The following is a 27,992-nucleotide window of genomic DNA, read 5'->3' on the forward strand; positions in this document are numbered from 1 at the left end:
ATCATGCATCTATGTGATGATGTTAAGAATTACTGATTGCATATGTAGAATGGTATGATTTCTAAAAAAAAATGGTCAGCACAATACTGCCTAATTGTAATGTAATTATGTTGGAACGCTGAATGAAGCTGCATCTGAGCTATAGTTTGTTTTTTTTTTCTCATATATTTTTGTACTTTTTATTTTTAGTTTTGTTTTCTCTCTGTGTTATTACTTTATTTCTTTTTCTGTTGTCGTGCTATTTCTTTCTCTAAATCGATGCATATGTACTGAGAAATGATGACCATACACCTATGTGATGATATTAAGAATTACTGATTGCATATGTAGAACGGAATGATTTCTAAATGTTGTGTTAGTTAATTTTTTTAATTAATAAAAAAATTAAACTGAAAAAAAAAGCACTTAGAGATAGAAATTCCCCCTTTCCAATGAGCCACATCTCATGATTTAAAATTCAGAAAACATTAAAGTGAATAAGGAAAATGAAAAATTTACCCAGAATCTCACCATCTAAAAACAGCTATTGTTAAAAATTCGGATGTATTCCTCCCTTATTTCCACCCATATATTTCACATAGCTGCCATCATAATTTAGTTAAAATTCAGTATCCCAATTTGTTTTACTTAATAAAACAAAGTATTTTCTCGGTTTATCAGGAGGTCCTCAATATCAGTTAGGAACTGCATAATATTCAGGTACACAGCTGTGCCAAGATTTATATCTAACCATTTCCCAATCATCAGACATTTAAGATATTCCACAATTTAAATTATTCCCTTAGAACAAATTCCAAAATTAGAACATTTTAAAATCTCTTGCCTTCCAAAACCATTGCACCAATTTATTCCCACCAGCATGTCTGAAACTTCCTGTTTCACTGAATGGTCACCAGCTTTATGCATATACACACACATATCCTATTTTATAACTTCATATCATACCGTACAGCATTGCCATAATCATCTATTATGCCCCACTTTATCTTGGGAGTTTTTCTTTTTATTTATTTAAAAAAATTTAACAACAAACGAACAAAAACATTCTTAACATATGATCATCCCGTTCTACATATATAATCAGTAATTCACAATATCATCAAATAGTTGCATATTCATCATCATGATCATTTCTTAGAACATTTGCATCAATTCAGAAAAAGAAATAAAACGAAAACAGAAAAAAAAAATTACACATACCATGCCCCTTACCCCTTCTTTTCATTGATCACTATCATTCAAACTAAATTTATTTTAACATTTGTTCCCCCTGTTATTTATTTTTATTCCATATGTTCTACTCATCTGTTGACAAGGTAGATAAAAGGAGCATCAGACACAAGGTTTTCACAATCACTCAGTCACATTGTGAAAGCTATATCATTATCCAATCATCTTCAAGAAACATGGCTACTCTACATTTTCAGGCAGTTCCCTCCAGCCTCTCCATTACATCTTGAATAACAAGGTGATATCTATTTAACGTGTAAGAATAACCTCCAGGATAACCTCTTGACTCTGTTTGGAATCTCTCAGCCATTGACGCTTTATTTTGTCTCATTTCACCCTTCCCCCTTTTGGTGGAGAAGGCTTTCTCAATCCCTTGATGCTGAGTCTCAGCTCATTCTAGGGTTTTTCTCAATCCCTTGATGCTGAGTCTCAACTTATTCTAGGATTTCTGTCCCACATTGCCAGGAAGGTCCACACCCCTGGGAGTCATGTCCCACATAGACAGGGGGAGGGTGGTAAGTTTACTGGTTGTGTTGGCTGGAGAGAGAGGCCACATCTGAGCAAAAAAAAGAGGCTCTCTTGGGGGTGACTCTTAGGCCTGAATTTTAAGTAGGCTTGACCTATTCTTTGTGGGGTTAAGTTTCATATGAACAAACCCCAAGACTGGGGGCTCAGCCTACAGCTTTGGTTTATCTTGGGAATTTTAATCACAGGCAAATTAACATCCGAATGATTTAATACATTTATATAAATAACAAGTAAAATTTTTTTGACAACCAATTTTTAATAGCTTATTTAACAATACCTAAAAATAACATTCTGACTTTTATAAATTGGAAGAAAATGATTTTTTAAAGTACTTACTACCAAACAAAGGGCTTCTTTGCCCTTCTAGATTCTTTATACTGTGCAAGTAATAAAGAGGTCATTTGTTGGGGGAAAAAAAAAGTACTTACTACCACACCAATGCTAGGGATCAATAATAGGGGGGCATAAAGGGTATGGGATGTTTTGGGTTGTGGTTTTCTGCGTAATGAAAATGTTCTAAAATTGTTTGTAGCAATGAGTGCACAACTCTGTAATCATACTGTGAGCCACTGTTTGTATATTTTGGATGGATTGTATGGTACGTGAATATATGTCAATAAAACCGCTAAAAAGGGGTGGGGGCAACCGTAGATTTAAAATTATTTAAGTGATATAACAACCAAAAACTTTAAAAAGTACTTCTTGTTCAGGACCCTTGCTATGCCAAAGTCTCCAAGCTTTGCAACCATTCCGTTCTTGCTAAGAAAAATGTTCTATAAATGGAGAAAATGCTATGTTGCTTGAGATTTTTCAAGAACATAAAGGATTGTCTTTCTTGGGCTTCTCTCTGAGCTTTTACCTGTGCTTTCATAGCCCTGTGTAGGATCTTCTGTCATGACTGTGTTTTAGTCCTACATCAATCTGTACAAACCAAGCCAGAATGTATAAGGGGAAAGCAAAACAAAGCACAACTGTTCAGTGAAATGTCTCCTTGATAAAATGCAAACACAAAAAGAAATAATATGTGCATGTTTCTATGGATGATGGTAATAGATATGCCACCTTATAATACGTAAATTTTAAGCTAAAAAAAGTCAGGTGCAGATGGGCAATCCAAACAGATCCTTGCATCAGTGGGAACTCCATACACAGAAAAAGAGAAATAGAAGCAAGGGAGAGAGGGAGGCAGTTGTAATTCTTCTTTTTCTTGTTTAACACTGGGTTGCTAAGGACATCAGGAAAAGTTGGAAGCTACTCGTTTCCCGATAACCAGGTTCATTTATTTTTCCTTTATAATAGATGGAGAGTGCCAATGGCTGAGAGAGAGAGAAAGAGGTGAGGAATCAGTGAAGTGATTAAGATTATTAATGAAATATCCTCGTATACATAATATATAAAATTTACAAATAATTTACTTTTAAAGCTAAAGCTCAATTTTACTTCTTATTCATGGTTTTATCCCTTCGTAGCTGTCCAGGAGCCTGTTTATTAAAATGTATTCTAAGTCTATAGAGATTATTTAAACTCTTCCAAAATGTAACTAGTTCTTTGTCTGTCAAAGCATATAGAAAGAGGAAAATAATAGGGGAAAAAGCTATGTTTCAGATTTTAGGATTCAGTTGTAATTTTAGTTCTTTCCCAACAAAAGAAAATAACAATTCAAAATTTTATGGTGAAGAGCATTTGTACTAAGTGAGGCAAAATAATGTATGGATAGGAAGAAAGGAGGGTTTCCACAAAAATATACTTTCATAAATAATGTAAATGAGCGTAGGAAGACTGCTTGGTTAAATTTATGGTGATTACAGGGATTGGTTATTTAATCATTCATATGTTCAAAATAGTGAACGCTAGAAGGATATTATATGGGCATGATGCTCTAACTGTAAAACAGAACAAAGAAACAAACGGCCTAAAGAGAGAAGGCAGAAAGAGAAGAAAAGGAAGATGGTGGCCACGCTGTGCCAGGCTGAAGGGGCAGCCGTACCCTCAGCAACACAGGCCCTGCCTCAGACCTGTCTCTGCCAAGCACACAGTCCCCAACAGGATCCCAAAGGAGGCTCAGAATAGAAGAAAAATGTGTTGTGCAGAGAGAAAATGGGAGCTGAGACCATTATTCTCCACCTTTTTTCTCCCCTTCTTAATATAACCCATGGAACTAAACAGTCATTGCTAAAAAGGGTTTCTGTCCTCCCTTGCAAACTGGTATAGTGATCTTTTTCTTTTTACATGGGCAGGCACCAGGAATCGAACCCATGTCCCCTGCATGGCAGGTGAGAACTCTGCCTGCTGAGCCACCGTGGCCCACCCGGTATAGGGATTTTAAAACAATACTATGTAGTAAAAGGAAAAAGGGTGATGGTATGAAAATGTTACACTTAAAGTAGCTAGTGAACATCTACATTCTGATTTTTGTTTAACTGGGAAGATTTCAGAGGCATAGTACATGAGACTGTGCAAAAACAAGAGTCACTCTTAAAAAGAAATTCAGTTTAAAGTCAAACCGCAAACATATTTCAGACTAAATGGGCCAAGATTACTGATCCACTATTTTGTAGTTTGAATTTCTGCACCAACAATCAATCTTTATATCAACATATCCTACTCCATACAGCATTATAAATTTAATTACCACACTTATAGACTAAAAAGCACACTAGTTCACCTGATCTTCACTAAATAACACTCCCTGCTGTCCACTGACCCTTTTCCTGAGGTCCCCACCACAGTACTCCATCACGATAAACAACCTGTTGTTCTCTGCAAGAAAAAGCATCATTTGGTGCTGGAGGGTTTTCAGAGATTTACTAATCATCTGCCTGTCACGCTCCAGAAAGTATTATTTCTGGAAAGTATATTTTGAGAATATCACCAAAAACCACAAGGCAGAGTGGTTAAAAACTGTCTGTGGAATCAAGAAGGACTGAGTTCTAATTCCACTTTTCCCATTTACACTCCTTAATTCTGAGATTTTTGGCAGATTATTTTAATCTCTCTGCCTCGTTACCTCCCCCGCAAAATGGAGAGAATAATATAGAAACTTCCTCTTAGGATTGCTGTAAAGATGAGGTGAGCTATTCTGTGAAAGTTGCTTAGAGCAATGCCTGCACATGATGAGAGCTCAATACACGTTAACTATTATTACAAAAACACTCCTGCAAGAGATTAGCGGTGCGCTACAAAAAGAGCAGCTGCAAATCTTTCTTAACACCACAGGAAAGAACTAAAAGTCACTTCTTGAGTTTGGGTATAAACTTTTATTTACACAGCACTCATTCACCCATGTTGTTAAATACAATAGAGGCTCTTCTAGCTGACCTCTGCCTGACCTTCTTGCTGGACTAATGGACACTGCCCTGTAACTTCAAGGTTATAACTAGTGGCCCATAAGCTCATGGACCCAATAAACCTTCCACACCAACTAACCTGATGCTTATTAAGATCGCTGTGCCTGTTCCCAAATCTGTTTATGCCAATTCAACTTGTAATTATAATTATTACATAAAGCGATAAAATATGAATGGAAAAAGAATGTGATTATTTCTATGAAAACTAAGTCGAATGCTTTTGAGGATGCAGGAAAAGTGAGTAGGTAAAAAACAAAAAATTTTGAAAATGCCATTGATCTAAACGTTGGATTAAATAAATGGGAAATTGCTTAAAAAGTTCTAAAAGAATTGTTTATACAGAGTATCCATAAATTCTTATTCAACTTTAAAGAGAGGAAACTGGAAATTACAAACGAGGACGCAGTTATGTAAGAATGCATACGCAATTCTCCAATAAGTGGACTCATGGTCAAAGGACTTAGTATTGCATGAAAGCTTTGACAAATGATTGTGCATTTATATGTTAAAATATGTATGATTCCCTGCTTTAACCTGCTTTTTCCAATAGCCAATCAACAAGACAGCAGAAGCCTAGAAAAAAGGGCCTCTGCTGTCTTGTTTGTCTCTCCCACAGTTTGTGGACTCTCTGAAAGGAGAGACCACTCTATGCTTGTGTCCCTGGCACCTGCCACAGTACACATAGAATCTTCAACAAAGGCTTGTTGAGTGGACTCAAAAAAAAGAAAACAAAACACCTAAAGAATGAAAAATATATGTACAAAATTAGATTTATAAGCAAGTTTGAATCTTTCTAGTATTTTTTCCTGTATTTATTGAGTATCCACTCAATCCCAGAATTTCTTGCCAAATATCTACATTTGCTACCTTTTTCTTTCTAGTAGCTTAAACTAACTTTAAGTAGAGATTGGTAATCTGACAGCATTTGCTTTTGGCTGCTTCTAATTCTATGAATGTAGTCTTCTTCTTCTAAACCCATAACCCTTCAGTTTTCCCACTTATCTTTGTAAAGGGAACAGATGTATTCGACCATAAACAAACTCTCGCTGAGGACATGTTGTAAGTATGTCCTGTGCTAGGAATAAAACTGAATCACCCCTACTACCCTTAAGAAGGTGATGGTCTAGTTGCAGAGTCACTCAACCATGGGTGAGAAGTGATGTGTTAGAAGTCTCTGCACTCAAGGGCAAAGAGAAAGTGAATGAAAGTCAGACTTGAGAGTGCAGGAAGATTTTGAGACCCTACCTATCTTGAGATCAATTAAATAACAGGAATGTTCTACTTCTGGAAGAATTGATGTTCCTTATAGTTCAGTCATTGAAAGGACTGCCACAGCAGTGACGAGGTAGCAATTTCAAAATCAGTGGGGAAATCAGATTAAGGAGAGGATTCCATTTCATTTATTTCCCACCAACCTCCAATTGACTCAGCCTTACACTGGCTTTTGGGGGGGTGGGGACAGGGTGAGGAGGTGCGTGGTCCTGGAATCAAACCTGGGTCTCCCGTATGGCAGGCAAGAATTCTACCACTGAACGACCCTCGCACCCCACCACACTGGCTTTTGATAGAATAAATTGTTTGACTTATTTGGGATTAATCATGACTGAACCATCTCAAAAGAACTATTCAGGCTTATGAACATCACCACCAGGCTCTACAATATACATTTTCCCCCCACTGGCACCTATTTATTTCATATTTAATAGAGTCAAAACTCTCTGGAAAGATCATTCATGTTCTCAAATTTTCCATCTATTTTTTAAAAATTAATATGGTAGGGAAGGGAAGAAACAATTCTTGTTCTCGAGGAACTTCCAATCTCATTCAGGGAAATAAGGAATATTCGGTTGCCTTCTAATACAGTATATGGTCAATGGCACTTGAGTAATAACACCAGGAGGCTTTTTGGGGAGCTCAGAGCAGAGGTGAGAGAGCTCCCGTTAGATTTCAGCAAACAAGGATGTGGGGTCTGTGCTACGTTTTAAACGATGTATAATATTTGAAAATGCAAACAGGAAAAGGGTACTCCAACAAGGAAATGCAAGGCACACTACAGAACAGTAGATTCCAGAGTTGTAAATCTCATGGATCATTAAGCTTTAAAAAAAATAGGGGGCACTAACATTAGGGTCATACATAGCTATTTGCCATCTTCCAACATTTAAAAAACAATGATATTCGTTTCCCAGTTTCTGCAGTCCCCCCCCCACCAAAAAATGATAACACATTGAGTGAACCCTAAGGTAAACAATGAACTAACATTATAGCATAATTTAAAATATATATTTCATGAATTACAACAAAGGTACTACATTAATGTAAAATATTAATAGTAGGGAAAATTGTGTGTGTGAGATGGGCATACGAGAACTATACTTTCTGCATGGTGTTTCTATAAACCAACAAAAAAATTTTTTTAATTCATGTATTAATTCATTCTGAACTGCCCCTTTCAAAATCAGGATTTTGTCTTACAAACACTGGCATCTTAGAAGCAATTGCTATAGATGTGGCAGTCTTGGTGTTGGGATTATTTGCCTAATTTTTAGACTAACTACCAATTTTATTTGTTTATATTTTCCTATGCGCACATGCATGCATAACCTAAGTTTAGAATCTATGTTTAAGTCTAAAACAGCCCCTTCAATGAGTATAAAATAAAAATTTTAAGTGACAAAAAAAAAAAAGGATTGTGTCATAGTCTAATTCCTAAGTAGCACCCAATGGTGCATCTCACAATCAATGGCAAGTTAGAGTTGATGAAATAAGGTATCATCCACCATCACCATCATTCCTTAAAATAAGCACCAAAAATTAGGAAGGTAAGGACAGAAAAAATAAAGAATTCCTACACTCTACCCACACTGACTTCCACCAAACCTGTGAAGGGTCTGAGATTCTATGCAAGTTCACAGGTTACCCTGTTCCTCTTTCATGGGTGCTGGAGGAAGACGTGAGACTTCTGGGTCAGAGACAAAGGACATTAGTAGTCTTGGCAAAGGTAGTAGCCAGATTTTCGTGTTAGCACTGGCTGTCCATGTACCCCAAGTACCACAGAGGCAACACATGTGAGTTTAGATGGACACATGCCACATAAGGGGTTGTATGATAAAAGAGCTTGGAGGACCCACTGCTTTCCTACAGTTCTTTGCAGTGAGATATCGCGTCCTTCAAGGTGCCTTGCTGCAGGCACGACCCTGACAAATAGCCCAAGTAGACGGTGCTGGATGTGTACATCCAGCAAAAATGTGCAGAGCTGCTCAGGGCCCAGAGAGGAGTGCCTCTCCAAACAGCCTCCTGGTCTGTCCAGCCCTGCCCTTGCCTCATCCCTTTGCAGTGGCTATTCTCTTCACCTAGTAGGCTTTTCCTCAGATATCAAGGTGACTCTGTCATCTCCTTCAAATCTTGGTTCAGTAGTCACCTTCACATGAGCCTATCCTGACCACTCTATTTAAAATTGTACCCCCCAGACTGGAGAAAAAAATATGGAACTATTAAACTTCCCCATCTGGGAAATTCCTGACAGTCTTCAAAGCACTGGAGACCCCCACTGAATAAACTGAGCCCTTGATCCTGAGACTGCCCTTATGGAACTTGTGTTCAAAGATAAGCTGTTTGAGGGTAAACAAAGGCTCAGTACATCCTTTCGGGGCTTCCTCTGAGGCTTTCAGATGAGCCTCTTTCTCCGCATCCTCTCCAGCACTTGTCATTTTCTGTTTTGTTGATAATGGCCATTCTGGTGGGTGTGAGATGGCAGTGACTTTTTATGTGTGTTTGTTTGTCTGATGTATTTCATTTTATTTAAAAGTTTCATTTTCTTTCTAAATTTTGATGGCAATATAAAATGGTATTTTAAAAGGGGAGCATATTTATGTATCATATGACTCTATTTCTAAAGGGTTTTTATTTATCCAAGTTTGTTTTCATCCTTGCCATGAACATATATAATACTAAGATAATAGATAAGAATCATAATTTTAAATTCTAAGTGTTTAACATTCAAAGTTTTTTCTGGATGATTCAAATATGTGTTTACAACTGCATAAGAACAAAACGAGAACACGGCCAACATGCCACATTTTCAGCAACAATATTTGTTGCTTACAAATATGTAAGTACTAATCTACGGAATTTTTGTCACTTCATTTTATTTCTTAGAAAATTCATCACTCAGCATAATTCCAATGGCACTTTACAATTCTACATTGCGACCCTACATAATTTCAATAAGTCTTGTTCAAAATTCTTGATTCTTTGCTGAATGGGGTGCTAGAGGTTCATATAAAAGATTTTATTTATCAGTATGAATTTTCTGATGTGAAATCCAGCTGAAGATTTTTCTAAATTGACTTTAGAATTGTTGATTCCTCAGCATAAAAATAGTAATGGTTAGGAATGAGTGCTCACTGAAGGCATGTCTTCATTCTTAGCACCGATGAGTTTTACACAGTGTGAATTCACACTTGCCCTATAAGTGCTATTGTATGAATAAATGATTTCATGTGACTTTTTTTTTATGAATAACACCTCCAGCATGTATTATCTGGCACTCTCTCAAGGGGCTTCATCGTCTGGTAAAGACTTGTCTCCCTAACAGATGGAGAAGTGGATGCAGACTCTTCCATGTTCATTACATGTATTTTATGATTTCTTTCATGTTGTATGACCATCTACTAAAGGCTTTATACATAGGTGGCATTTACATCGATACTCCGCAGTATAAATGGACTTAGACTGATGTAGTCAGGACAACTAAAAACTCAACCAGATTGATTACAGGGTTGTTGTTTTTTTCACTGTGGGAGTTTTCTAGCATGTTTAAAGGTTCACTCAAGGGATGAAATCTCTTCCATATAGAAAACATTTTTAGAATGAGTTCTCTCATGTCATCTAAGGTCAGAATATTGATGGAAATCTTTCATATATATGGCATTCATAGGGTTTCTCTCCAGTTTGGGTTCTGACATGTTGTCTAAGGTTATAGAAGTAAACTAAGGTTTCCCCGCACAGATGGTATTCTTACGGTATCCCTGCAGAGTGAGTTTCCTCAAGTCTTCTAAAAGCAGAATGGTAAGTGAAGGCTTTTCCACTACATACACAGAGTTACTCCCCACTGTGAATTTTCTCGTGTTATCTCAGGGCAGAAAACCTGAGTAAAAGCTTTCCCCGACAGGTGACAATCATGTGTGAATGCAGTGTTTTGTTTCGTTTTTAAATTTTTGGGGGGGTGGGGTGCATGGTCTGGGACGCGAACCCGGATCTCCCGCACAGAAGGCATTCTACCATGAACCACCCATGCACCCCTTTAAAAAAAAAATTATTTAACTTTATTGAGATACAATTTATATAGAAATTAGTGCACCCACTTAAAAGTATACAGTTTGATGACCTTTGACAAATGTAATTGTCCATGTGATTACCTCCCCAGTCAAGATGTAGAACATTTTCATCTCCCCAAAAAGCTTCCTCCTGCCTGTTACCCCAGGCAACATTTAGTTTCTGCCACTATTTAGTTTTACCTGTTCTAGAATTTAATGTGACCAGAATCATATAGGATACACTCTTTATTTCTGGCTTTTTTTGATCACCTTGGTATTTAAAAAAATGCATTTATGTTGATGCTTGTATCAGTAGTTCATTCATTTTTTTAAATTGAGATGGAATTCACAGAACATGAAACTCACCATTTTGAAGTGTACAATTCAGAACACAGTGGTTTTAATGTGTAATAAACATAGTTTCTGGAAGAAAAACTCTGGGTAAGTAGTTTAACTTATCACAGCGCCTGGCACGGTGTAAAAGCTCAAAAAGCAGGGCTGTGTTTCTTTCTTCTTGCCAACCTGATGACACAACGCCATCCATGGAACACTCCTGCTCCTTGAACGACTTAGCGCTAAGTGTTAAAGCACCCTGGGCACTGGGTGGGGGTGGGAGTGCAAACAGTCCCTGTGCAGTCTGCCCAGCCCTGCACAGCCTCATCCGCACCTGACCTAGAACAGAAGCTCCAAGGGGACAGGAATTTTTAAATTTTTGTCTGCTTTGCTCCTTCTGTCTTCCTTGCACCGGGAGCACCTCAGGCCTACAGGAAGCCCCCGATGGATATTTGTGAAATACATAAATGGTCTCTGTGCAATGCTCCTTCATGGTGTGTGTGTTTGTTGTTTTGTTTATCTTTGGAGTAGAGCGGTGGACTGGGTGCAGGATCGACGCTGTACACAGGTGTGCAGAGGAAGGAAGTGCTTCCTTAGTGCCCCCTCTGTTTGGGGAGAAGGCATGGCTGCAGTGGGTGACTGTCTGCTGCCTCTGGGCCAGCAGACTCTAAGCTCCACCCATTGTCACGGGACATGCAGCAGAGAGGACTCCCTGCCCCTCGTCAGGCTTGGCCTCAGGGCTGCTTTGGGGACAGGAGCAGGACAGGAACCGGAGCACAGGTGAAACCTGCCCCCTCCTAGCTGGCCTTTGAGAGTGAGGGTGTGCAGGGCTCTGGGTCACGCTTTTTCCTCGGCTCATGTGAATGGCATGCTCCAGACGTGGGGCTGCCCATTCAGCCTGGACGCCAGACCTCAGACCCAGCCAACTCGGTTCATGAGTGGGAGATACACACACACTGTCGTAGACCACGGAAATTTGGAGGTTGTGATTGTGGCAAAGCTAATACACCAATCATTCACTCTCTGTGGGAGTGGGGTAAGGGGATGTGGAAAAACATGAGAACATTTAGGAAAACAGTTTACAGAAACCCACCAGAGAAGAAATGAAGACGATGGGTCAAATTACATTTTACATAAACGACAAAATGACTCAATTTACAGAAATTCATTTAGGAACTGTTCTCAGCAATGTATCTTTTATGTAAGTCAACATGCCTAATACTTTATTAAAATACTTTAAGAATATTAGAAAGTCAAACCTCGAAATGAACTGAAGACAGTCACAATGTTGGGATGTGTCATTTTTGCCAGAAGAATGACTTCTTTCTCTGAAGCTTCTTTTTCTTGGATGGGCATCTCAATTATGCTAAGAGCAGGGTAGCTGGTAGGGGTCATTTGTTTTCAAAACATGCTTTCTGCACACCCCCATCTACAATTCTCGAGGCTTTCAACTGGCTTCTTTCTCTGAAGCTTCTTTTTCTTGGATGGGCATCTACATTATGCTAAGAGCAGGGTAGCTGGTAGGGGTCATTTGTTTTCAAAACATGCTTTCTGCACACCCCCATCTACAATTCTCGAGGCTTTCAACTGGCTTTTAATGTCACCTCCAAAACAGATTCCTCAGGGCAGAGAACAATGTTTCTAGAATTAGCAGTGTGCCCTACATATAATCAATGCCTTGCAAATAGCAGTCCTAATGAAGAAAATAAATGCATCTGATGAAGCTATACAGTATTGTAAGTTTAGAAAGATTATTGGAATTGTATTAATTATCTAGAGACTGGAAGGAAAACTATTTCAAAATTTATCTTTCTGCAGCAAAAGAATTGTTTATAAAAATGCAGTATTCTCAAAGCAATCACTGCTGAGAAGAAAATGAAATTTTAAAAAAACAGAAATGTTTTACATATCACATAAATATAACCAGTAAAGTTCTGTACTAAGATTGTTAAATTTTTCATTTCCAAATAAAATTGTCTCTTGTGAATTCATTTTAGATTTGCTGCATTGTTTTATTTTTCTAATGATCACTTATAGTAAGTACTTTTCAAGGTATTAATATATTTCAAGGGTTTTGGTGCCAACTCAGTGGTCATATCTCATCACTACCCTTTATTCTTCATTCTGGACACTGGCAACATCATGTTTGTTCTGACTTCTGCACTCACTTTTGTGGCCTCCGTGCATTACCCATTCTTTTCCACTGTTCCCTCTGCAACATTCTTCAACACTGACCCACACATAACTCATGGTTCCCAAATTTCTCAGTCTTCCTTTAAGGGATTCAGGTTTAAGAACTTTTAAAAAATTACCACTCTGAACCCCAGCTTCACTGCCTCCTAGCTATGTATTCTTTAGTAAGTTATTTCACTCCCCTAAGGTTCAGTATCGCCCCTCTCTTAATTTAAATTGCATAGTCAGAACCATATGGGTTTTAAAACAAAAAGAACTGGATTACTCCTACCAGCCCAACAGATTTATCAACTTCAAAAAACGTTCACTGCTATTCTTCAAAAAGAAAACTATAAACAATATTAAACATAAGTTGGTACTTGTTGAAGAGTGCTCTAAAAATTATTGTTTTTTTTCTTTCTTTACTTTGTATAAATGTTAAATGTTTTACTATACAATAAAAAAAAGAAAAAACATAAGTTGGGTAAAAATACTTGACAACAAGGGATACAGACTGTGCAACAGGACTAGATACAAAAACTCAAAAATGGACAGCACAATAATACCTAATTGTAAAGCAATCATGTTAAAATACTGAATGAAGCTGCATCTGAGCTATAGGGTTTTTTTTGTTTTTGTTTGCTTGTTGGTTTGTTTGTTGTTGTTGTTTTTTACTATTATTACTACTTTTATTTCTTTTCTTTATATTAACATTTTATATCTTTTTCTGTTGTGTTGCTAGTTCCTCTAAACCGATGCAAATGTACTAAGAAACAATGATCATGCATCTATGTGATGATGTTAAGAATTACTGAGTGCATATGTAGAATGGTATGATTTCTAAATGTTGTGTTAATTTCTTTTTTTTTTTTCTTTCCGTTAATAAAAAAAAAAAAAAAAAAATCATTCGGGGTTTGTTAACTAATAGTGGCCTGATTATGAAGGGGTATATGAGTGCTTGTTAGGTGGGACTAATTTCATACTGCATCTTGAAAAGAGCAGCTTTGAACAGTCCGCATTAACTAGTAAGTTAAAGAATGTGATTAAAGTAGATATATCTGAAGCTCTGGAAGCTTTGCAATTGAGTCTTCCTATTAAGAGAATTTGAAAAAGCACGTATAACTTTCCCAGATATTTATTCAAATATTAATGTGTTAGATATATCTTTTTCACGATGAGTGTGTATTTCAGTGAGTAGAATTCTATACACACATGTGCACACACGCTCACAGAAGTCACCCAAAGGCCCAGATAGCCTTGGCAGGTTAATCATACTTTTTTGTACTTAAAAGACAATGCCTGTTTATCCAATATAATATTTTTGAATAAATATATGTGAATGAATGAATGTAAAAAAAAAAATACTTGACAACATATATGAAAAATATTTTATATTTAAAATAATAGGTAAAGAGTTCTGGCAGATAAATAAGAAAAGGTAAATACTCAAATAGAAAAACGGACGAAGCACATACATAGGTAACTCAAACAAGCAAAAGAAGCAAAAACATCAATAAACATTAAAAATATTCAACCTCACTTTGTAATCAAAGAAATCAAAACTAAAATAAAATTTGACAAGACGTTTCATCTACAAAACTAGCTAAGGTGAAAAGATTATTAATGCCCACTCTTGGCCTGAAGGCAGCCCAATGTTACATTCATATTCTTCTGGTGAGCGTATGTAAATGGGTAAAATCTGGGAAGGCAATTTTATAATATGTAATAAAAAATTTTTTAATTTTAAATCTTAAGATTTTAAATGTTCCTATTTATGACTTACTAATTCTTCTAGGAATTTATTCACAGAAAATCAGAAATCTGTCCTAGAAAAAAGCCTTAATTACAGTTTTCATTATTTGTTTTAAAAATTACTGTTACAATAAATGCTTACCAATTTTTAAAATGTTTTAAGGCAGACAGAATTAAATAAGGAAAAAGTAAAATGTTCCCTTTTCCTCCCAACCTATCCCCTAAACTCCTATTCTTTAGGTGTGACTGATGTTAACTGTTCAGTTAATGCATTTTAATAGCTCTTTTATTCAATGCAGATGTATGTATATACATACTATAGACACACATACACACAGTTTTTATATGATCTAAAAATAGATCATATTCTACATATTGATGTTATTTATCATAGCAGAAAAATCAAACCATGTAACTGTGTAAAAATAGAGATAGAAAAATTATGGTATTTTTACCTGACAGAATACAATGCAGTCATTAGAAATCACAAAAAGCAATGTGTTATAGTAAGAACGTATGAAAAGTTAGATAAATCTGCTTGTTACTGTGAATCCTGGAGCAAATTACTTAACATCTCTGAGCATCATTTACCTATACAATGAAGATAATGAGATTTACCATTTAGAGTTGTTGGACTATTAAATGAGATGATATATATAAAGCACATAGCATTGCTCCTACACCCAGTAAGCAGTAACCATAATTATTCATATTTAAATATTAAGATACTATGGACATTTCATATATTACTATAGGAGAACATTGAATTATAGGAGAGGATGTTCACAATACATTGCCAAGTGTAAAAAGCTGCTACAAAACAATTATCCAGCATGACAGCAACTAGATTAATAAAAATTTACAAAGTATAATTATGAATTAAAAAGAGTATGGAGGGTCACGGTGGCTCAGCAGGTAAGAGTGCTTGCCTGCCATGCCCGAGGACCCGGGTTCGGTTCCTGGTGCCTGCCCATGTTAAAAAAAAAAAAAAAAAGGAGTATGGAAAGAAATTTACCAAAATGTTAATAGCGATTAAAACAGAGATTATAAGCGATTTTTACTTTCTTCTATACTGTCCTTTGGTTCTTTGCAAAATTTCTACAATGAACATTTTCAACTGTATAATCGAGAAAATGATTTTAAAGGCAAGAGTAAAAGAACATGGGGGCGGGCCGCGGTGGCTCAGCGGGCAAGGTGCTTGCCTGCTATGCCGGAGGACCTCGGTTCGATTCCCGGCCCCAGCCCATGTAACAAAAACGGAGAAACAAAATACAATAAAACAAGAAAATGTTTAAAGGATGTTTCCCTTTCTTCCTCCCTTCCTTCCTTCTATCCTTCCTTCCTTCTCTCTGTCTTTCCTTTAAAAAAAAAAAAAAGAGTAAAAGAACATGCTTAACAATGGTAAAATTATGAGAGAGGTTTTTGGTCCCTGTAGGAGAAAGCAATTTAAATTCTAGCATCTAGAGTTTAGTGAGTGGAGACATGTTGGAGAGATGAGAAGAAATGTAAATTTCTTTAGATAAGAAGTAATGAAAAACTATACTAGAGTAGAAGGGAAGAAAGAAATAATAGATATTAATATCAAACACAGATGTTGCTAGGCAAATCTGATAACATAAAGTGATGTGGGAAAATGAGAATATGAGGTCTAATAGAACATTCTATTCATTTATGGCATGGAGACAGGGGCGACTCATGCATAAAATAATAAAAACAAATCAGTGCTGGGTAAACATAGTCAATTCTTGATTATCTATATGAAAGGGGAGAGACTATGAAATGCATTACTGTAGATTTTTGTAAAAGATTCACCATCCAAATTATTTTTCTTTACTTAACCGTTAAAACAGATTGTAATTTCTAAGAGCGCACCAGCCTATAACAGGGCAATAGGGCCTGGAAGCAACTCTCCAGACAATCATTCATCCAACAAGAATTTATTCAAGCCCCACTGGTGCAAAGCATCATTAGAAGCTGGGTGTAATACCAAGATGAAGCAGACGTGGATTTTACCTGCCTAGAACATACATTTAATAAGAGGGATAAGGCATACACACACACACACACACACACACACACACACACACACACACACACACAGCTAAAGCACATTAAAGTAGAAAGTCTTGGAAATTAACTTAGATTGGGAAGACTGTGGAAGGCATCCCAGAGACAGTCACACTGGAGCTCAGCCTTGAACAAGTGGGATCATGAGCTTGGGGAGGGTAAAGACCTTGGGAGAAGGAGCCCCATGGAAAGCAGACACACTGGATGTGAAGGATTTGTATACGAAAATGTGAATCATCACATATGACTCAAAAGGGAATGGAAAGGGGAGGTTGGAAATTTAATTTTGGAACAAATCAAAGAGGGTCTTAAAAACTGATCTGAAGAGCGGTGCAATGAAGGCTCAGTGGCAGAATTCTCACCTGCCATGCCTGCCCATGCCAAAAAAAAAAAAAAAAATCTGATCTGAAAAGAAAGCAAAAATCACTCATAATCTCACTTTCCTTCTTGGGATAATAATAATTTAGCATGTCTTTTTTTCTTTGTGTGCATTTATATGTACACATACACACACACATATATGTAGAGACTGTATATATGTATAAAGATTGCATGATTCTGTATATACTAGTTTCTCGATTAGCAAAACTGTGGCTGCTTGCCCTGTCGATTTCTAAGAGCTATATAATTTTCCATCAATTACTTAACCAATCCCTTATTAGTGGTCATTTTCTAGGTCTGTACATCTCTGGGTATTTCTTTGGAATAAATTCCCAAAAGATGAATTACCGGGTCCTAGGATATATATTTTTCTTTATCAAAATGAAGATAGCTTTCACTACTAATATAAATAATTCATTTTAGTAACATAATATATGCTCAACGTAAAAATTTCTGGCAATGCAGAAAGGAAGGACAGAAGTGAAATCCCACCCCCCAGCAATAATCACTGTTAATGCTTTGTAGTTATCTTTTTTTCATTTTTCATCATTACAGACCTTATACCTTGTCAATTCATACAAACATGAATCCTTCTAAGGTTTAGATCCATATTTATAAATTCTCCTTTGGATAGTACCAATTTACCTTTAAATTGAGAAAGCCCCTGCTTTCTCCCACTTTTTCTCATTTACTTAAAGCAGGCGTCCTGACTAATTATCTACACATCAGCTTTAATGGACCTGTCTGGATGGCCCATCTTGCATGCATTTCATAAGGAATGTATTCTGCTACTCTCAAATATAAATCCTAGAAGGAGAAAAATAAGATTTTGCCTTAAAATTTATTCTGGCATACAATGGGTGTTAAAAGTTGGCAGATGGTCCTAATGTATTAAAAAATGAATATATCATGTAGAGAGGGTACATGAAATAAACAGTGACCAAGGTGAACTTAGCAAAAATTAACTCTTTTTAATTAAATATATTTCATTATTTTCCAAAATCATTAGCCTAAGATTAATACTTGATTTTCTTCCATTTATTCAACATAGTCAATAAATATTTATTCGGAATTTCTAAAGTTACTAATGAGTTTGACATTTTTTATCCACCTGCATACTTGTTGTGTGCCACACACTGTTCTGAATGCTGACACAGATAAGCAAATGAACAAATGAGCAAAATAATTTCAGGTCATTATATCTGTTGCTAAGAAAATAAGTCAGTTGGTGTGATAAGGACTGGCTGAGGCTGGGACACCACATTAGCAGCAAACTGGGAACGGGCCTTCGTTGGAGGCAACCTGAGTAAGGAGACACAGCCAGAGGGAAATACAGCCCCACAGGCACAACAGGGGAAAGGCCAAGTCCAGAGAGGAGGGTGGACTTGAAAGGGCCTTGCAGCCACCTTGGGGTTTGGGGGTACAACAGGTGCCAGAGGTGATGCAATCACATTTCTTTTCTTTTCTTACTTTCTTTTTTAAAATAAGATCATCGGTTGTTGTTTGGCCAATGGACTTAGGAGGGCAAGAGTGAAGGAGATCAATTGAGGCTTAAAAAAGAACTGCCAAATTAAAAAAAAGAAGTGTTTCCTTGGCACATTAGATTAAAAGCCAGCTAAACATACCACTGAAAATTATCAGGAATTCGAACTTCTTAACTTTACCTTCGTAAAACTGATCTCTTTCATAACACAGGGTTTGTTATCTGACTTTCCTTTAGCCAAGTATGCTTTCCCTAAGGCACCTTTCCCAGTAGCTTTAATCCCATCATACTTATCCATGGTCTCTAAGGCCTCGCGGTTCCTGCAAGAAGAGTAAACGAATTTCCTCTCATACTTCTCATACAGACCAACAAGCTAGAAAACTGACTAAACTGTAAAAGAACCGACTTTACTAGAACTTTCCTTCCAAACTTGCCAAGTCAGAGTCAAATAACTTCTCTCGCGGCCACACCTCAGGACCAAAGTGAGACTGAGGTTCTTGGTAGACCCCGAACGAGGCTGGGTTGTAGCTGAGCTTTGATAACTCTCTAGTACTGTCGTCTTGGGTCAAGTTGCTTAACATAGCAAAACTTCGCTTTCCCAATTTCTAAAATAGAAAAAACAATATCTGTTTTACCAGACTGAAAGAGCTTACGGAGTTTTACAGCCCAGTCCTTCTGGGCAGGACGGTCCTGCCCCCTAGGGACACTGGGGCTATCTGCAGGGTCTTTTCTGTTCTAGACCCCATGCTGAGATCCTGCAGGGGGCCGACTGTCCCTCCTACGAGCCCCACAATCCGCAGTCATCCCGGACATTCACGCGTGCGAAAAAAACAACAATCCTTTTAAATTATCAGCGGCTAGAATTAAATTCCATTTTATATGGAAAAGCAAGGTATGTCTTTGCACTGCATCTTCCGGGAATGCAACTGCCCCTTTCTGGGTGGAACTTTGCGGAGAACTGCTCACCACTTGGCACGGCTGCTCTTTCACTCCTCCCGACGTGGCGGCGCCCAGCATTTTCATATCGAAATACAGCCTTATTGCCCATTGCTTTCAGTCTGCAGAGGGGCGTGACGCCGAATGCACCCCCACCTCCCCCGGACGAGCAGGCAAGTTGTTTTATGGGAATTTCCTGCCACAGAAGGAGGAGGCCGCTGCGTTCGCGGGCTAGGGAGGAGGAGGCCCGACTCTGAGCGCTGCCGAGGGGGTCGGGGCTTCAAGGACCGGCCAGAAGCCTGAGGGGCGCGCCCAGGGGTCCCCCGGTTGGGGAGCAGGGCTGGGAGCCCCAAGTTCACGGGAACTCCGCCTTTGGGGACACCCCGAGGCGTCAGGCTCGGAGCGCCGGTCCCGCGCGCGACGCGGTGTGCGTTGCCGTGGAGACCGACCGGGCCTCGGACGCCAGGCGGCTCCCCTCGCTTCTCGGGGGTCAGCTCGTGGTCTGGTCTAGGAGCTTTCTTCCGGCAGCATACCTGTTAGGCCCGGGCCGGGGCTACTGGGGGGGTCCAGACGGTTGGGGTTCCCAGGGCCGCAGCGTCTCCTGCGGCCCCAGCTCAGCTCCAAGCAACGCAGGGCGGGGGCCGCGGGGGCCGCGGGGGCGGGGGCCGCGGGGGCCGGGGCCGCGGGGGCGGGGGCCGCGGGGGCGGGGGCCGCGGGGGCGGGGGCCGCGGGGGCGGCCACCCAGGGCCCGGGCGAAGCTGCCGCTGAGCGCACCATGCCTACGCGCCAGTCATACAAGGAAGGAGATAGGAGTGGGAGTTTTGCTCAAAGTGTCCCTTTGTACTTGCCTAATTACATGCCAACAATCATGTAGTAGTCTCGTTAAAAACGGTTTTTAGTCATCAGCTGATAATTCCTTTAGAATCTCCAGAAATTTCGTTGAAAGCAAAACCCTGAAAAACATCTAACTCTCCAAAGGATTTGTAATCCAATGAAGACTCATTCACTCAATAACTATACAGAATTTCAAGTTCCCTTTGATGGTTTGAAAATGTTTACACCTTGGGGAAATGATAAGATTTGAAATGGCTAAGAGGTAGAGAGCACGGTGTTTATGGAAGCCGAGTATATGGAAATATTCTGAAGACCAGCCATACCTGGTTTAACTCATGAAAAGTTAAGAGGGTGGTGAAGAAGAGGAGCTAATACTAGTGTCTCTGAAAACGGTGTTTTGACTGGAAACTAAGGCTAAAGACAATACTCTAGTTGATAAATTTGTTTCTCACAGAGCATGGGTTAATGATTATGAAGATAGTTTGCAAGTATACTGGAGTTGAACAAAGTCAGTGGAAACTGGTTGGAATGAGCTGGGTTTCCCACTCTCAAAGAGAAGTTACAGAAAGTGAGGGTGGGGGGAGCTAGAATGTACCGTGTGGTACTACATTAGAGTGGGAGACATCAGTATGAACCCATGACTCACATAGATACACACAGGTGGAGAGATACGGGACATAAAGATACACATATACATTGTACACACGGGTGTGTATATTCAGGTTAATATACATGCATGTTTCCACAGCTCCATGACTTGGCAACAAACACAATCACGCACAGCTCTCGGTTTCTAAACCAATAAAAAGAACCAGGGCTCCTGGATTCTAAGATGGGGTAGAAGAGATACAAGATTAGCCTGGAGCAACTTCTTGGGGTGCCAGGAGGTAAGGACACACACAAAAAACAAAAGGATGGGGGCATGACAAAGGGACACAGAAGCCCACCTGGAAAACCGGGAGTGGTCCAGCTGGAGCAATTTGGGTAACAAAATAGATGACTTTGTATTGGAGGACAATCCCCTTCAGGAGGTAAAGCAGGATTCCTCTCCACTGGAGGATGGGCTGGACTTGGTGACTCACTTATGGAGACTAGAGTATGGAAACAGAAAACTAGTAACATTACAGAGAGAACCTAGCAAACCGTGTCTTAACCATGTGATCAAGCCATATTGGTACTGCGAACTGCCTGACAGGCTGTGGTGAGAAGAGCACTGCATCTCTGCTAATAATAAGAAAAAAGGGGGACAAACCCTAATTGAGGGGCAGTCTGCAATACACCTGTGCCGATTTGAAAAGGTTTATGTACCCTAGAAAAGCCATGTTTTAATCCTAATCCCATTATGTAAAGACAGCCGTTTATTCTAATTCCTATTCAGTATTGTAGGTTGGAAACTTTAGATTATCTACATAGAGATGTGACTCAATCAAGTATGGGTATTAAACTTGATTAGGTGGAGACGTGTCTCTACCCATCCCAGGTAGGTCTTGATTACTGGAATCCTTTAAAAGAGGAAGCATTTTTGGGAAAGATTTGAGATTCTGAGAGAGCAGGGAAGGACAACAAGACGACATAGTTACAAGAAGCAGAATTCCTTTTGAGAACAAGGAGAAACGCCACAGAACCTTGAAGCAGAGTCCACCAGCCAGCGACTTTTGGAGATGAAGAAGAAAAGACCTCCCAGGGAGCTTCATGAAACAAGAAGCCAGTAGAGAAAGCTAGCAGACTTCAGCATATGCCCTTCCAGCCCAGAGAGAAACCCTGAACTTCATCAGCCTTCTTGAACCAAGGTATCTTTCCCTGGATGCCTTAGATTGGACATTTCTATAGACTTGTTTTAATTGGGACATTTTCTCGGCCTTAGAAGTGTAAACTAGCAACTTACTAAATTTCGCTTTTTAAAAGCCATTCTGTTTCTGGCATATCGCATTCCGGCAGCTAGCAAACTAGAACAACCCACTAGTACTCCACAAAAATGTCAAGGTTGTGAAAAACAAGAAGAGACTGACAGCCCAGAGGAGCCTGGATGGGATCCTGGACCAGGAAAAGGACATGAGTGGGAAAACTGAAATCCTAATCGAGACTAGAGGTTAAACTGATAGTGATGTACCCAGAGTGTGAGGAGCTCATGGGAACTCTGTATTATCTTTGCACCTTTTCTGGATATTCAGTAAATAAGTTTGAATCAGTTGCTGGAGCCTACCCTATGGGGGCCCCACAGTCATAACTCTACGGACAGGTTTCTCCAAAGAGAATCCAGAGGGCATGCTCTATCCCTTCCAGGTTCCTGCTGAATTCAAATTCTGTTACCTTTAATAAGATTCCCTGAGGACAGGCAATCACCTCTTAAATTGGTTTAAAGTCCGCATGACACCATTCACATAGTGGGTCCTCCTTGAATCTGGATTGAGTGGTTATGTCTAAAGGTAGTAGAGTGAAAATGGCAAATTAAAAGTGGGATTTTGGAGGTGTCCTGCCTGTTTTCCTCTCAGCATTTCCCTCGACCTATTCCTCACATCAGATATCTTTCTTAAGATATCCATACCTTTCATTTAAATCCTCTTTAGGAGGACTTTTGAAAATTCAAACCCAAAGAAATGAATGAAAGATAAAAGTTCAAACAGCAGAGCAGAAACTGATTAGCAATTTTTATTCAAAGGGCCCATCTTAAGTAACATCAATTCCCAGCTCCTAACATTGGCCATAATAAATAACGGCAAGGATTTGTGCACATTTGATCCAAAACAGAGCAACTGGAGTAATTGCCCATTTTGACTCTCTGAAGGGTTGGTAGAGGCGTGCCCAAACAGGGCTACCAGGGATCCAGTTACGACTGCTCTGCAGGTACTTTAGATTTATTTAGTTTCTAAAGCAAACACACAAAAACAGACTTTGCTTACAAATAGCAAAGAACTCTTAGAAATAGTGTGGCTTCTGTAACATTTTCAGAAAAACAGGACTTTGGAATCAAAGTTTTTTTTCTTTTAAATTTGTAAAAATATTTTCCTTTACTTTGAAAGTAAAAAAAAATTAGTGTAAGAGAAGTATTTTCATTTATGTGAATTCCCTTTTTGCTCCTTCCATATGTACTTGTATTAATAGTTATGATTATGTTGTACATATAATTTTGTGTTCTACCTTTATAGGCTTTGCATATTTTAAAGTTACATTAGCACAATGCTTTTAGGGTTACATCGGTAGGACTTTCATAAAATCTGACTATCCATCATGTGGCTAATTTCTCCATAATTGGTCACCAAATTGGAGATGACATCAACACTTCCATTGAAGCAACTGACAAAAGGATTTTCACTGAAGTAAAACAGCTCCAACCCCAGGTAAGGCTGATGCACCGGATTTGGCAACAGAGGCCCTGACCTTCAGTCCCACCCCTCTTTTTATCAGCTGTATGGCCTGAGCTTCTGTTTCCTCAGTGTTTAATAGACACTGCCATGCACAGATCACGGAACCACCAGCTGCTCTGGGAGGTAACTGCTTAAACCAAGATTTATTAAACTGAATACATAATTGTTTAATTATCTTTAGTTATAAGTCAAAGGGCAATGAACACAAGAAAATATGGTTCTTCAACTGAATGAGCAAAAACAATAAATATTTAAAAAAAACAAGATAGTAATGAAAGAATTTAAGGCAAAATGTTATAAAACTGTGATTTCTAGGAAGCGTTAGTGGCCTTGGAGAACTTAAACCCTAAGCAGATATGGTTTTGTGTAAGTGTAAATAAGGTGGGCTGGTACAGGGGTCTGGGCTAGACCATGGAGTTTGTATGTGAAAACTGAAAAGTCATGTCAAGTTCTAAATGATGTAGATATTCCATATTTCAGCATGAACTACTGTAGTACACAACTGTCTCACCTTAATTCTTTATGTTAGCAGTGGTCCATGCGTGCCCTTGTGAGCCCAAGCCTGCTTCTTCCTTAGGGAACTCCCTCCCTCCTGCTAAGGTATCGCAGTATCCATGGGCAGCACACGACAAGACTGGGCACATACATGTGTGACACATGGACACACACAGCATCAGTCCCACAACTCTCTCCGGTTTGGTACTTATCATGTCCCTCCTTGCTCTTGGCCCAACTCCCAGCTCATTTAGGGGCCCGCCACCTTCCCTGCTGCAGCCTTAGCCCACCCCAGTCCTCCTGCCACACCCTGCAGCCTGGGCTTTTTTTTTTTTGCATGGGCTGCACAGAGAATCTAAGCAGGGTCTCTGGCATGGCAGGTGAGAACTCTGCCTGCTGAGCCACCGTGGCCTGCCCAGCCTGGGCTTTTTTATGCATCCTGGGATGCACTCTATTTAAGGACAGCTGGCATCTAGGAAAGGTCATCAAAAATAAGGTGCAGTTCACACCACAAACAGGTCTTATTTAAAAGCTGCACACATCATTACGTTTTAATTAATTATATTTGGATCCTCCAAGCTTCAGGGAGAACTACAGAGTAATAAACAGAGACTATAATCCATGAAGAAGAACATCAGGGCCTGCTGTTCTCTAGGCTGGGGGAACTCGGGTTCCAAGAGGTTAAGCATTTCCCAGGATCACCAGCTAGTACACGGTGGGACTACAATCTGAACTGCAGTCCTACCTGACTCCAAAACCCAAAGCTCATGCCCTTTATGCCACACCTGAGTCCTTGAGTTCAAAACCTCAAAGTTTGGTAAACCCCATGACACTGTTCAGGGATGATTTTAATATTCACAGCTTTCCCCTCTTCATTGTGTTTCCAAAGGAAAATAAACATCCTAAGAACTAATAATCCAAACATTAATTACTCATTTAACAAATCTACACAGTATGATTGAGGAACATTTCCCGAGTGTTATTCATCAGCCACTCCCTTCCAGCCAGCTCGCTGCTTCAGTTCTGACACCCAATCAGAGCTGTCATCTTCTTCCTCAAAGTCCCTATGAGAAAACAATGTGGTTATTAAGCCTTCATATTAGGGGCACAGTGAGAAACTATTGATGGGTTAAAAGCAGAATACCACCATAACAATATTCAATTTTTAAACAATGAGCTCCACAAGGAAAATGAGCAGAGAAAAAAATTTGTGATTTAAAAAAACACTTCTTTCATTGTTTCTATAACTTTTTTTCTCTCTTTTTTTTTTTTTTTGCATGGGCAAGCAACGGGAATTCTATAACTTTTTTTCAGTATAAAATCCTGTATATTAAAAAAGTAAGTCCAAACTGAAGAATTATTGCATAGGGCTAGTAAGGAATACCCATTATTCACCGCAGACAAGAGATCAAGCTCATTTATGATGAAAGGTGATATAACAAGAGATTACTATGACTTCAGTCACACACTCACACACGTGCCAACTAGACGTTTCTGGGTTTTTCACAACATACGTGTCCTCCTTGTCCAGTCCAGGTTCCAGTCTCTCTGGATCCAAAACGACAGCATCATAACCTCCATCAACATCGTCTGATGCTTCTGTTTCTTCAGACAGGGGGCCTTTCAAGAATCCTTCTGAACCTTAAGAGAAATAAACATAAATAATGCAGATTTCAACTGCAGTTACTTATTTCATGAATGTTGGACTAACAGCCTCCAAAGCTTGCTAGCTAATTGAGGACAATGCCCATTCTCTATTTCTTTTGCAAAGGCCTCACAACCTCACCCAGCACGATTTCGCATAAAACGGACCCCGTAAACATCAATAGGTGGACTAAGTTTAAAAACAGTACTTTCTTCAAAAGAAGATACACAGGAAATTATAATTAAAACCCTCAAATATAAGAACTATATTAAGAATTAAAGGTTATATTTTGATAGTAAGATTACACTTGACTTTTTTCCTTTGAGCTTTTTATCCCCTGAATTGTCACAATGGAGAGGAATAAAAGAGACCAGAACCATGCTATTTTAACACTGTCCAAGTTATAATTAATTTCCTATTTTTTGCTTACAAAACAACAACCTGACATAAAAATATGGGCTGAAAGTGGCTTTACAAAAATCATAGTGAAGCAGAGCTATGGAACATATATGAAATAATTTTCCTAAAATGACGGACTACATCATTGGACCAGAAATAAAATCCGGGACTGTAATTGCTAAATCAAAACTCACCCCCATTAACCTTCCTTAACACCTTCCTGCCACGCATCTTTCCTCAGGGCCCCCTAGTGCTGTGCACACAGTTTTATCAGTACACACACTGCACAGCTCTACAGTTCCCTGCTTGTGTGCTGGTCTCCCCACTGATGAATTCCTTCGGGGCAGGAATTGTGTTTCTTTTCTATATCTCAACCCAGCGTCCATTAAGTACTCAATAAATGTTGACTGAATGAAAAATACAGGCTACACCTGTAACAATAAGTCAGTACAGATTTGCCATATCATTATATGCACCTCTTGGTACAATTTATGTTAGCTCCTACTCAAGCAAGGTGGCTTAGTAATTGAATTATCAAACTTTTTACATATGCATATACATATACATGTCTACATACCCATAATGCTGTAACAATAAATCAGTACAGATTTGCCATATCATTATATGCACCTCTTGGTACAATTTATGTTAGCTCCTACTCAAGCAAGGTGGCTTAGTAATTGAATTATCAAACTTTTTACATATACATATACATGTCTACATACCCATAATGCTGTTCCTTACCCTGGATTACTAGGGATAACATTATAAAAGCTGATTTTGTACAATTTTAGTGAAAATGTCTAAAGAAACAACCACAAGAAAATCAAGTTCCAGTTCATCTTTTTTTGAGCTCTATGAGATATAAGAGAATTCTATACAGCAAAAGAAATCTTGATGTTCCTCAAAGTTTACAATGACAAAGTCTGCGCTGTAAAGCCACTAAAGCAATGGTATATTTGCATGATAAAAACAGGCTGTTCCTCAAAGAAAGTAACTGAATGATTATTAAAATAAACAAACAAATGAACAAATAGAACAAAGATAAGTCTATTGGCAATTTTTAATACGAGGCTAGAAAAGAGTCCAGAACAACTGAAAATACAATGCTATGAGTACTTTTGTAGTCAAAGGTTTCCATGGTTATGCATCGGACACAAATCACCTGCTTTATATATTGTGTATGTCTGAAATGCCAAGCTGAGGTCAGCGTTCTTAAGGATGTTCAACAAGGTCTCAGGGGTCTCTTTGAGCCACTGCTTACGGGTAGTATTTTCACTGTACTTGATGACAGAACCGCCTAAGTGTGAAAAGATGAAAGTTAGTGCTAAATTCATCACCTGTAAGAAAGTACCACCCTCATGAAAGATGTTTATACTAGGGGAAGCTCAGTGTGTGCATAGGGGGTGGTATATAGGAAATCTCGTACTATTTATACAACTTCTCTGTAAACTTAAAACTGCTCTAAAAGTAAAGTTTATTTAAAAATTAGTGCCAAATAAAATAAGACTTTCCGCATCTATTTTCTAGATTCTATTTCAGGCGAAGTTAATTATATTTTACTGTCCACTCTCTCGTCCATATGTGCAGCACTCTGACATGTATCACTCCATTTCCACCAAGTGACACTAAAAAAAGAAGCCCAAAACTTGAGCACATGAAATAACTATTACTTAGAAAGTGTGCTGTGATAAAACAGTAGTATTC

At 38.7% G+C, this 27,992-nt stretch overlaps 2 protein-coding genes across 7 annotated transcripts in view; both read right to left on the reverse strand.

Moving 5' to 3' along the window:
* Positions 1-20,185, reverse strand: part of NEK5 (NIMA related kinase 5) — a 256,530-nt gene extending 236,345 nt beyond the window's left edge. Inside the window, 7 exon segments of the mRNA XM_077158150.1 lie at positions 2,458-2,531; positions 2,618-2,649; positions 2,652-2,700; positions 4,424-4,518; positions 12,016-12,112; positions 18,793-19,216; positions 19,578-20,185. Of these exon segments, the coding sequence (XP_077014265.1) occupies positions 2,458-2,531; positions 2,618-2,649; positions 2,652-2,700; positions 4,424-4,518; positions 12,016-12,112; positions 18,793-18,909 (464 nt within the window). The 5' untranslated portion in view covers positions 18,910-19,216; positions 19,578-20,185.
* Positions 20,186-25,071: 4,886 nt separating this feature from the next.
* NEK3 (NIMA related kinase 3) overlaps positions 25,072-27,992 on the reverse strand; it is a 30,393-nt gene continuing 27,472 nt past the window's right edge. For all 6 annotated transcript variants that reach the window (XM_077158153.1, XM_077158156.1, XM_077158155.1 and 3 more), the window contains 3 exons: positions 27,451-27,585; positions 25,756-25,882; positions 25,072-25,305 (listed from right to left, as the gene is read on the reverse strand). In XM_077158153.1, coding sequence (XP_077014268.1) covers positions 25,221-25,305; positions 25,756-25,882; positions 27,451-27,585 — 347 coding nt within the window. In that variant the 3' untranslated portion in view covers positions 25,072-25,220. The remainder of the gene's footprint in view (positions 25,306-25,755; positions 25,883-27,450; positions 27,586-27,992) is intronic.

The sequence above is a fragment of the Tamandua tetradactyla genome, chromosome 4 (genome assembly GCF_023851605.1).
Source record: "Tamandua tetradactyla isolate mTamTet1 chromosome 4, mTamTet1.pri, whole genome shotgun sequence".
NCBI lineage: Eukaryota > Metazoa > Chordata > Mammalia > Pilosa > Myrmecophagidae > Tamandua > Tamandua tetradactyla.